The sequence below is a fragment of the Salarias fasciatus genome, chromosome 20, assembly GCF_902148845.1.
Source record: "Salarias fasciatus chromosome 20, fSalaFa1.1, whole genome shotgun sequence".
Taxonomy (NCBI): domain Eukaryota; kingdom Metazoa; phylum Chordata; class Actinopteri; order Blenniiformes; family Blenniidae; genus Salarias; species Salarias fasciatus.
The window spans coordinates 16,701,909-16,714,678 of NC_043764.1; the positions used below are offsets into that span (position 1 = coordinate 16,701,909).

General features: G+C 44.4%; 1 protein-coding gene across 2 annotated transcripts in view; it reads left to right on the forward strand.

Moving 5' to 3' along the window:
* Positions 1-12,770, forward strand: part of nkain4 (sodium/potassium transporting ATPase interacting 4) — a 42,839-nt gene that overhangs the window by 16,900 nt on the left and 13,169 nt on the right. For both annotated transcript variants that reach the window (XM_030117772.1, XM_030117771.1), the window contains exon 4: positions 5,021-5,221. In XM_030117772.1, coding sequence (XP_029973632.1) covers positions 5,021-5,221 — 201 coding nt within the window. The remainder of the gene's footprint in view (positions 1-5,020; positions 5,222-12,770) is intronic.

The window sequence follows — 12,770 nt, forward strand, 5'->3', positions numbered from 1 at the left end:
TTTCAAAGTTTTAGCCTGCTGTTTTCTCTCAATCGTTCACCGTGAGGCTGCTGACTTTTAAGCGACTTTGTACTGTGACGAATGTTCCTCTCTTTGCAAGGTCATGCAGACGAAAGCCTGATTTTCATTCCTTTGTCCAATAACTGGTAACCCGCAGTGTAGGTGGCTCTGGGTCTCATTAGACCTGCTCTTTAGTTCCCTGTTTATACTTCTTATATCAAATATTAACTTTTGGCAGAGCTTGCCTCAAATCTACAGTAATGTCTCTGGAGAAAAAAAACTGAAAAATAGGCCACTATTCACATTTAACCACAGAATCAAAGTCCAGTCACTGAATTAAAACATCAGTGTCAGTCCTATGAAGACCTGCTAAGCCTTTTTCATGCTGCTTAATCGTTTTGCTGCTGTAGTCTGGTATGCAGACAATCCACTTTTCTTTTTCCCTTCATTGACTCGTTTCGCATGTGTTCAGCGTTTAATGGCTGCATCTGGCGTTGATGGCGTTGATAAGGCAAGATGGAGTAGGCTGGAGAGAGCTAATGGTCACAGGATGTGATGGGTGTGGATCTACTGCCCTCGTTCTGCTCTCAGCAGCCGCATTAATATAAAAGGGTGCAAATCTCTACACTACAGAAAGTGAGACGTGCATAGATTTGTTTGAGTACCGTCTCATTCTTAGTTCATCAATTTTAATTATTTTATTTTTTTGTAGTACCTGAAACATTTTATTCACATGTGATCAATTTTTACTGTAAATTATCTGGTTCTCAGCAGAGCAGGGACAGATTAAGGTCTATTAAACACATCATTCTTCTTTTATCCCCTCAGATGCGCATTTCCTTCTCCTGAAAATGTTTAATCTTTGTTCTAATCTCGCCCCAGGGTTGCTTTGTTTTTGCACCATGCTGCAAAATACCAACTGCAAGTGTAAAATGTAAAGGAATAGTTGAAGTTTCTTGAGTTTCATGGACTGTGAAATATATATTTGAGCTGCATTTAGATCTGAAGCGCCTGTTTCAAACCTGAAGGCCTCGCCGTGAAAAACGGTGAAAATACCTGCAAGTGTGAAACAAATGTGTGATAATAGATTGAATATAGCATTGAAATGAGAGAGATGAAGAGGATGGATCAGAGATTTCTGCATGTGTGTGTGTGTACATGTGTGCATGAGGGCTTGATTGCCATGCACAGCTCACACACCAGCACCACACCAGTTTGCAGGTGGGAGTCAGATACCGCCACAAGACTGTGTGTGTGTGCTTACTTTGTGTAATTCTGCAAGAAACAGCCAGAAGCCAATGTAATGTCCACAGAAAGAATAAAAACCCAGCCAGCATGAGTGTGTGTGTTTTTGGATGTTTTCCTGCCGCAGTTCTCCAGACCTGTGGGGTACAGTTACCTCCCTGCTGGGTTTCAAGTGGAAGCTTAAAACGTAATAGGTAAACAATCAGGACCAATCCCCCTCAACCACACACACACACACACACACACACACACACACACACACACACACACACACACAGGTTCCTGAGTGAGTTATCTCCTCTCTCTCCTTCTGTCAGCATCTGTCTTTCTTCCGTGCTCCTTGTACATAACTTCTCCCATCAGTTTCGTCAATACACACTCTTCAGCAGTTCGGGCTGTGGAGGAGACACAGCCTGTCTGAAAGGACAGTCTGTAACCCGGGTATTGATATTACATGGTGATGGTTATTTAAATATTTCCACTTTTCATATCAGTGTATATCTTCCGCTCAAGTCTCCTCTCCTCCTCATTGACATTTCTCTGGCCCGCTCGCCTTCCTCAGCATCGACCGTAATGTATTCATGTAGGCCACGCTCCTCTGACACCTGCTCACACAGCCAAAATGAGTTTCTCAAACACCTTCCCGGGCACGGTGACTTTGTCATTGTGTGATAGTCCTTGGCTCCATCAAGTGTGTCTGTCACTCACCACTTATGTCTGTGTGTGTGTGTGTGTGTGTGTGTGTGCGTGTGTGTGTGTTTCTGTATAGTTCCTGCTAGAATAATGAGGCTTGTAGGGGCCAGCTGCTCGAGGCTGAGGCTGGGCATTAACCCGACAGATGGAGCCAGCCTGGGCTTCCAGCTCTGCATATGGTGGCCAGGAGGAGAGCAGGCTAATGGAGCACACATACACACACACACACACACATACATACACACACACATACACACACACACACACACACACACACACACACACGGACCCACACCCCGGACAGACATGCACGACCAAACTTGACACACAGCTTTCCAAGAAGACCTCAACACATTTTTATCATAACACACAGTGGTCTAATGTGCTGCAGACCGATGCTGACGGGCCTGTGTTTGTGTGTGTGTGTGTGTGTGTGTGTGTGTGTGTGTGTGTGTGTGTGTGTGTGTGTGTGTGTGTGTGTGTGAGGGGGCAGGTTGTCAGGGGCATGTGCCACATGCTCTGTCACCTCCTATTGATCCCTTATCCCCTCCCCCACGGTGCGGGACAGACTGACAGACGGATCCCCTGCTGCTCTGCACACACCTCTGTTTTAAACAGTCTGTGGTCGTTCAGTCGTGGATTCACTCTCTCTGCAGACGTGAAGAAGACTCTGGGACACCCACACCAAGTTTACTCAGTTAAAAAGTGAAAACAAAAGAAAAACAAAAAATGCACACAAAGCCCTCCTTGCAACAAACTTTTCATCTTTCACTTTTCAACATTTCCCCAGAAAAACATTATCTTTATTTGTGAATATTACATAACGTGTTTTAGGTATTTCAAAGTCCTGATCTGATCAAAGTCTTAATCTTTCAAATACCTACTTTAACTAGTCTGTTTTTGAAATATTCAGCCCAGAAAACAGAAAGAAACTCAAAACAAGGAGAAAACATCTTAACAACCATTGGTGGCAGTGGAAATAAAAACAGCCAAACTGACATCTACAAGCAAGCAACACATTTAGCCTGTTTTTAAATTCAGTGTGACTGAAGGCAACCGGACGGCAGGAAGCTTTACACACTTTCTGTATGAATTTCCTGAATGTTTCTTTAAGTTCAAATTTTATTGATACTGATTAAGTTTTAGATATTAGCTTGTGTTTTTAAGGCTAATGTGTCAAAAAAAATCTTTAAATACATACATACATCTTAACACATCAGATTTACATTTGTTCCATTTAGAATACCTCCAGTGTGACGTTTCCTTCTGAGGCTTCTCAGTTTGTTTAGGTAATTCCAGCAGGCCATTGTGTTTTTCCAACTCACAAATTACTGCATGTGTACACCTTTGTGAAACATAAGTGAAGACTTTTCAGTCAGAAAATTTTCCACTGAGACACTGGATTTTTTTCCCTCCTGTAAGGACATAAATAAAATTACCGTATTGGGAAACTTGAAATTCTGAAAAACCAAATTTGAATCATTGCTGTTTATCTTTATTTATGTGTCTCTGTGGATTGCACAAACTAGATTTCCTTTAAATAAGCATTGATTTTTGTGAAAGAAAATAGTCGGGAGTAGTGTGAGCAGACTAACCTTAAATCTATGATATGACGGGATGGATTTGTGCTCTGGGCTGGATGGGAGCAGAACAAACACGCTCCTGACAGTAAGTTGCCAAAAGCCTCTTCGGTATCGACGTCTGACGTGCTGCAGCCGTGAGCGCGGACGCAGCCTGGACGGAGACGCTTTCCTCGGCTGGCAGGATCAATCAATGGCATCTGTCGAGTCATTAGTCTTCACGGTCCTACCTGCTGACCTTCAGCCGCCCCGCGTTTTTATGATGGCGTGCGAGAAAGAGACGGGAAGACGGTGAAGCCGAGCAGATGATCAGATCTTGAAACACTGTCCAGGACATTAATCTGTTGTTATGAGCCGCGGACAGTGTTTTTGACGTAAGTGTGGCTTGATTGGAATCAGAGATATTTCCTGACGGCGCTTGGCTCTTTTTAATAATGTATGTCTTGTCACCGAGGGGCAGATGCAGGGGTAGATTGCTCTATTGGGGTATTGATTGGCGTGAGTGTCTGCGTGGGTGGCCTCATGTGGGTGTAAGCAAATTGAGCACCTCTATATTTTGCCAGAGTTGCACATAAATATACGTTTTTGATGCTTAATTCCCTCAGAGTATACAATGCAGGCTGTAAAAGTGGCAGTAGAATGAAGACAAACTCCAAATTCAGTCAGAATCAGCAAGTTTATTGGTTTAGATGAGTGGAACAGATCTGATCTCTGCAGTCCCTCCACCCAGAGGGGTTCCCAGACTCCCGGGACTGACGCCACTGTTTTAGACTTATCCTGCTATTTCAATATTAATTATATTCAACAATTGCTTTATTCAAATCCAAAAAGGTTTTCATTTTGTCTGCCCTTATTTTTAGATATGTCTCTTGAGGTTTCTGCCTTCAGCCCAAAAAACTATAAATTAATGAAATTTCATTTGTAGCGCCTGCAGCAGAAAAAAAAAATACCAAAAAAATGTCAAACAGGAACATCACTCAGACATTATTTATTCACTGTTGACTGTGAAGTCTGGAAATCACCTGCAGACAGGGCTTTTTTTTTTCTTTTCTTGAGGAGACACGTGAATATCCAGTTCAGTTAAATTTGTAATTTTGTTACACTTTAGATATCACAAGTGATTTTCTTCTGAAAAAGCTCTGACAACAGACTTTTAAAAAAAAATGCTGAATCTGAAACGTGCTATATGAAATAATGTGATTTTTATTGAAGCTAACAGCTTGTCTGTGGTGACAGGGTTTGTTGTTTCACGTCTGCGGGGCTCCATGCATAAATACTGGTGTTGTGGACCTTGATGCTGGGCATGATGCAGAATGCATTCCTTTAGGAGGTCTTTACCCACCATGCATCCTAATTACTCAGTTTACCTGTGCAGCCACTGCGAGGTTGTTAGCATGTGGGATTTTTCTTATAAAAGCTCTTTGTAACTCTAAAAGCGATGGTGTATAAATGAAAGGTCGCTGCTGTTTTATCGTGGATTCTTCCACTCTGAATCCTTGCAGGACAGCGACCTGCTCACGTTCAACATCTCGGCCCATCACTCCTGGTGGAGCGAGCACGGGCCCGGCTGCGTGAGGAGGGAGATGCCCCAGGCGCCGGGGGTCCGGACCACGGAGAGCCACTCCTACATCACCGTCATGGGCTGCCTCATGGACTACCAGTACATCGAGGTCATGCACAGCAGCACGCAGATCCTGGTCGCTGTGAGTAGAAGTTAATACCGTCATTGGGCTGCGGTTCAGTTTTACAGGGAGTCCTCTTATTCCGAGGTTGGCAGTTTGATCTCCATCGCTGCTGATAAATGTTCTGGGGAGAAATTGTGAGTGTAAAGTTACTGCTCTTATATAGCGGGTCTGCAGCCATCTGTGTGTAATTGTGTGAATGTTAGCGATAGTGTAAAGTGCTTTGAGGGTAATAAAGCAGTAAAAAGCTGCTCTGTGAGTGAATTCTGTCCACCGCATCCCAGAAACTCTCCATATTACAGGCTGTGGGATTTTAGTGTGAGAGAGGGCAACGGGATGGAAAGGAAGATGATGTTTTTGTTTCCATTCAGGCTCTTTTCCTCATCACAGCTCCGCTGTTATTCTGTGTTTCGGAGCCTCCCTTCCTCCGCCCCGCTCGCTGAATGAAAAATTGATCTGTTGTTTTGTCTCTGCTGAGGCTCCGACCGGCCAGCTGCTGACAGGTTACGCTGAAAGGGCTGCTTTTGTCCTCTTCGGTGTATCGATACATCAGAAACTCGCGTCCTGCCAGCGTGCACATTCACACAAACCCATGCATGACCGGCTCACCTCCTCTTGGCCCGGCGCCAGCACGGCGTTGGCTGCCAGCGCAGCAGATCCCCGGGTTCAGTCATGCACAATGGCACACATTTACTCACTGTAACATTCACTTACACTTTGACTCCGCTGCGATGTTCACAGCCGGCGTCTCCGCCGCAACGTGCGGATCGGTTAATGGCGGCAGGAGGGAGCGCACGGAAAGAGAGGGCAGCTTTATCAGGCTCCAACGATCTACCTGCAGAGAGTTTCAGAGTCCCGCTGACTTCTTATTCTTACCGTCTAATCTTGGAATAATTTACACCTGGGAGAACACTGTTAACTACACGCCATATTAGAGGCCGGCCGAGGGGCTCGGTGCGGAGAAGCGGCGGATCGTACCATTCATCCCCGCACCCCCGTGGAGAGAAGTAATAAAATGGCTGACCTCTCTTCATGGGCGCTGCTCTCTCTGAGCCTCATTAGCCTTGGTGCTACAGGCGGTGAAATGGCTTATTCCTCTCCACACTCGGACTCTGACTCCTCTCTGCGCCACACGCCGCCTCTCTGCCAGCAGCTCTACACGGTATTGGCCAGCCGAGCGTTCAGCCGCAGTCTCCTGGAGAAGCAGTGAAATTGGTGCTAAAATCCTGGTGTCAGGAGTGACATAACCTCTCCTGAATCCTCACCTCCTCTCGGCCGAATGAAATCCGCTCTGAGACGATAAACAGCCACACACAAAGAAGGCATCACAGAGAGGAATTCCTTCAAAATGAAAGAAAGTGCGCGTCCCTTTGTCTTTGTTTGAGGGCTTCAAGGTCGCAGTGAGAGCCCATTAAATATTTAGTTGAGACTCGGAGGAGCATGTTTCATTAAGATGAAAAATGTGGATCCATTGGCCAGTAATGGAAGCATCTCGCCGTCATTTATCTGCTCGGATTTTGTCGTGAGCTTGAAGGAAACAATCCAGAAGTGAGGCTCCGGGTCTGCTGAAGGCAGCGCCTGGTGTCTCTTATTGCTGCTGCAGGCAACGTTCAGCCCAAAAGGAACTTCACAATTTAAAGGATGAGCTTGAAGTAGAGACAACCTGTTCAAATGGGGATAATGTATTATTCATTCATCACTGACGGGGATATTGTGCTCCTTCTGCACGATTCCGTCCTTCCTTAACTCAATCCATACCGCTGCTTCTTTACTGTTGTCGTAATAATGACAAATTGTATTGTCAGAGCAGAGGGAGTAAAATCCACCTCTCTCTCTGCCTCCCTTCCTGCCTTCTTCTTTTTGTTCCTGAGTACCACCTTCACTCTTAAATAAAACAGTGGAGTGTGAGAAAACATCTCTGGTGAGATGAAGAGCAGTTAGGAAGAAATGTTCCAGAGGAGACGAAACGTGCTGCGAGATGTGATATTCAGGTTACAGCTGTAGACATAACTCTCACACAGTGAAAAGGAGTATTGAAAGATGTCAAGGGGTTGTCAGAGCTGCTGAGCTTGTCATAAAACAGCCAAGCAAAGTGCTCCCGCACACACACACACACACACACACACACACACACACACACACTGATATGATATCATTTAACGTGGGTTATTGCTGCTCCAGGCTTTCTTTGCTTTATTCTGTTGCATCTCCATTCCCTGGAAACCTGCGTTGGCCAGAAGTTGATAACAGGAGAAGTGGCACCCTGCGTCATTGTCTCATTCCATCACTCATTTCCTCTATTTTCATGTTTTTTTCTCCCCCCCCCTCCTGCCATCATAATCTCTCAGCTCAGGCTGTCTTCCTGTCTTCTTTTTCCTGCCTGGATCTCACAGTGTTTGACCTTCATGTCTGTGAAATTCTCTCCAAATGACCGTGCATTTTTTTTCCTGCTCTGCTTTTTCTAGTTGTCACTGTCACTTTTATTCCTCCTCCTGTTTCCTCTGGAGTTGAAATGACTTTGTTGTGTCAGCCCGATGTTTACATAGAAGCGCTGCTGGTTGATGCCAGCGTAAGTCCTCAGTTTAAAAACTATTCCAACTACAGATGGATCTTTCGTCTGTTTGCGTGTCTGCTGCATGTTCAGATCTTTAATGTGCCTCCATTAATTTGCCTGGAGTCGCTCTGCAGCCGTGCATTTGTCTGGTATTCCAGTGGCGTGAAGCGCCTCCTGCACAGACGCTGCATGCTAACTGCTCCATTTCTGCACCGCAAGTTTTGCAGCATCTGCTTCAGAGGCTTATAAAGATCCCAGGATTAAAGACTTATGATGCTGTAGTGAGCAGTTATTAGGGCGTTCGGCTGCCGCTGCCAAAAACAGGGAGGAGAAGAGAAAGACCCCGACACCAGAGCGGAGAATTAGTCTCCGTTGGACCGCCGAGCGCCGTGCCAGGCTTCTCTCAGTATATCATAAAAACAAGACTGGCCGCCATTATGTTTCAAAGCCTGTCTCAGCCAACGGCTTTAATTGTTAATCTGTGTTGCAGGGAAATGGATTTTCCTTAGATTAATTTTAATCTAATATTTGGTCCTTTTAAACGCCTTAGAAAAAGTAATAAGACGAGAGACCTGAATGGAACTCGGAGGTGAAAAACAAGCAGCTTTAACCCTTTTTCAAACCTGAGACTTTCTGATGCCACAAAATGAATACAAACAAATAAATAAAACACCATTACATGTATTTATTATGAAACTAGTGGTGAGCATCATCTGGTAGATCCAATTCCCTCTTTGGAGGCAGTGGTGGCCTGGAGGTTTGCTGGTTCGAATCCTCGTGCTGAACAATGTGCAAGACCCCCACCAGCTGCCAGATTTGAGTGTGAAGAAGCTGCTTTATTTTCTTTTTCTTTCTTTGCCTCCATTAGTTACCAGTTCATCTTGCTGTTATTCAGTCACATCTGTTATTTTGTTGATGTGTGTGTGAAAATCAAGCTGCGCTTTCTTTCCTCCTGCAGGAGCGGCTCTTGTTTATGTGACATTAGCGTGGTGTGGTTACTTTATGCAGAAGATGCAAATCAGCTCTACAGACTCTTAACAGCCCCTCGTGGTGCCATGTACACTGCGTGTGTGTGTGTGTGTGTGTGTTTGTATACGTGTGTGTGCTCACATTTGGACTGGGGAGTGGGGGTAGCAAAGAACAGGTGGATGTGGTCTCTGCAGTCTCAATCTCATCATGGTGTGTCATTACACATGCAGCTGTGTGCTGACAGAGGAACACACACACACACACACACATACACACACACACACACACACACACACACACACACACACACACACGCCCTCTAATATTCTGCAGAGAAGCTCGCGCCTTATTGTCGAGCTGAACGTCTTGCGTAATTAACCTACAGGACACCTGCACCACCTTTCTCTATCCATCCCTCCTCCTCCTCTTCCTCCTCTTCCTCCTGCTCCTCCTCCTCTCTCCCATCTTGTATATATTGCCTGTAAATTCCTTTCATTATGGTGCACTTGGTGAGTTTCCTCCTGACAGTGAGCCACAATCAATAGTGTGTTAATTACCTTGTAGATCGATGCAGATATCCATCGCTGCACTGGCCTGCTCGGGTCACTCTCCACGTAAGAACACACACTGCTGCAAGCGCAAACAAATCTAAGGCTCAAAGAGGATCTCAGGCCGCCACTAATGATGAGTGTATTTAATATTTCATATTTTTTGACCAATCTATTAATCTCTCCTCCGTTGCAAATAAACAAATATGATGCGATTATTGAAAAGATATTACTTGGCGCTTTTACAGAAGATAGATGCAGCATTTGAAGGGCTGCAGCTTGTGAATCTCATGCATTTTTAATATTTTAGTGGCAGTGTGGGTCAGTCGGTCGAATGGTCAACCTGACACTTTGTTCCCTGCTAAAATATTTTCACAGTTAAAGCGATCTCTGGTGTTTATTTAGCCTGATAGGTCCTGTGCCAGTGTGAAGCTAACCTCGCATTTCTTATTTCTTCTAGTTCTGTAATCAGGTTGAACATTTTTATCATTGTCTTACGATCAAATTCCTTCCAGCTAATGACATTTTCATCAGATTTGAAGGAACACTGTGCCCCTCATTTGTCTTGGAATAATTTGTGAGTCCCGATCATGAGGTACTTTCATCAGGATCCGTGTGTGTGTGTGTGTGTGTGTGTGTGTGTGTGTGTGTGTGTGTGTGTGTGTGTGTGTGTGTGTGTGTGTGTGTGTGTGTGTGTGTGTGTGATTGCCTTGTCAAAGGTTCTTATGTTCCTTTCTGGACCAACACGCTCAGAACAAGCCTGACCTTCATTAGCCTATGCAAATACAAGCAGACTTTCCTTTTTTGTATCTCAGCAGCAGCAGGTCGTCTTCTCACACACACACACACACACACACACGCACACACACGTGGACACGCCCCTTCATCTGAGCAGAATTCCTTCTGCAGCTCAGTAAACAGTAAGTGAGCCATCCTTGTGAAATTGGACTTCGCTGCCGTTCTCCTGGATCAAGCGGTAAAGTTTTGCGTCCAGTTTGCTGCTCATTTCGAAGAGCTGTCTGAGAAAGTGTGAAACATAAAGAGGAGAGCGATGCTCGCTGAGAACACTGCAAAATACAGACTCTCAGAAGGTTTCAGAGCGAGAACAAGACATTATAAAATTATGTGCCTCTGCAGTCACAGAGTCGCTGCCTCTGTCTGCGTTGTCACTTTCAGGGTTTCAAAGTCTGTGGCTTTCGTACTGAATTGGGCTGCTTTTGAAGTGTAGCTGTGGGTTATTTTTTTTCCCTTCTGCCAGTTGAGCTCAAGCAGATCTATTTTGTATGCAAATATCTATGAACAGAGAGCCTAACCTGGCTCATTTACAGAATGTCGCCGTCACCCCGAACGCCTCAAAGCCGTTCAGAAATCACCCTGAACGCATCGCCAGTCCGTCGCATTGATAAGCCGCAAAAATGAAAGAGGCGAGAATAGCTGAATATTCATATTAAACTAAGATTTGAAATCATGAGTCAGAGACAGCTCCGGTATTACTCTGTATGCCAATTACAGAAGACCATTTTCATGTTAGGTCAAGGAGAAAAAAAACTATTTCAGTGTGCTGGCAGACTGAGTTAGTACGGTGGTGTCTTTAAGTTATTACATTAGTCTTTACTACACTGTTGGACTTTTTAGGGATTCGGATGTTTCATTAGAATGGTTTTCAGGTTGATTTTCAATGGCCCTTTGCCTGATTTCATCAGTGAGACTTGGCATCCCTGTCAGCTGTTCACATCAGATTAGATTAGATATTCCTTTATTACAAAAAAACAAGAACATGACACACTATATTTACCTGACAGTATAAGAAGGATGTACTCTATACAGCCAGTATACATTGTAGATTTTATTACCTTTATCGGTATCTTCAACTGTTGTCTACAGTGAAGATCAGCTTTGTCTAAACTCCTGTTAACTGAAGGAGGAACACCTGAACCAAATCAGGCCTCATTCACACCATGCATTCAGTGAATTCTGTTTCTAAAAACTTTAACATTTACACAGGAATATTTTGGAGACGATGTCTGTTTATTTGCTATTGTTTGTTTTTATAATGAAACAGAGCTGTTCTTAAAAACCAAAAACTTGGGTTTTCACTGATCCGAGCACTGTTGTCGTGGAAACAGACCCCGAAATGCAACGAACGTTTTCCGTTTTCACTCCGTCCTCCAGACAGCGGCATAAAACAGTTCTGTTTGGACCATTAACATGCAAGAGATACTTTCCCAAGTGACTAGTTCCCTTTTTATCCAACTTTTTTTTATGTAACTCATAAAGTAACTTCCTTATTTAATAAAGTAGGAACTAATCAATCAGACTGAAGGAGATAAGCATATTTCAACGTGACATTGACCTGGACACCAGCGGTGGAAAAAGTATCCAACATCAAGAGTAAGTGGTGAAGTGAGGAGTTCGAGGAGCACTGCGGATGATTGGCAGGCGGAAGAGTTCCCTTTAGTCTGGCACGTCCTGACGGACGGACAGAGATCCAGCCGCGGAGGACACGCGGGCCTTTACGAGCTTAATTAATATGACATTAATTTCTAAAATGATCCCTGAACTCTCGAAGTGACAGGAGGACGTCGGTGGAGGAAGCCGGAGGAGGGTGTGTGAGCGACAGGCAGGCATTTTATTAGCTCTGTTTAAGGACACTTAATATGCAACCGTACATAAGTGGAATTGTCAGTTGTTATTGAGGACACTGACCTATATATCGGCTGCCGCCTCCAGCAAAAAGCCTCCAAGTGCTCACCTCTCCACTCTTATTAGCTCCGTGTACATCACAGTAAATTCTGGAAGTGATATAAAAGAGGAGTGGAAGACAGAATGGTTTAAGATCAGCCGTAACCGGCAGTGTGAGGACTGTGTGGCTGTCAGCCGCTTTAATGGCTGCACACTTCACTGCTCCATACTTATTCAGTGTCACGTCTGACCTCTTCAAGCACCGTGTTTTCACTGTGTTCGTGAAATATTGGACTTAAACTTTGCTTACAGAGGTAGCTTATGCCGTTCAGTAGCAGTCAAATTCACACGTAAAGGTTCACTTTGTTATAAGTGCTGTTGAATTCCGAAGAGTGAACATCACAAACACGTTGGATTCGTCCACTTTTATCGCTGATATTCTGTTCGGACATATGCAGATGAAGACACTCTCAGGGTTTTAAGAAAAGTGGAGTTTTTCCTCGTTAACACAGAGCTGGAGACCAGTGTATTTTTAAAACACTGCACCCTGGAAGCTATTTTTAGTAACTGAACACTTGTCATGTGAATATGCAGCTAAAGTTTTCTGTCTTCTTGAAAGTGCTGAGGAAAATGCACCTGAGTCGCCACGTCAGGCATTTTGTTTGGATTCCCGGTGGTCCAAAGCCTTATTTTGACACTAAAAATTGATGTTCAGTTACCGTTTCGACCCGCCGAAACACAAATAGTTTAATATTTTGACAGCGCTGTTTGACGTGGCCGCAGAACTGTTTAATTTTCATGAGGGCGTCTGATTTCT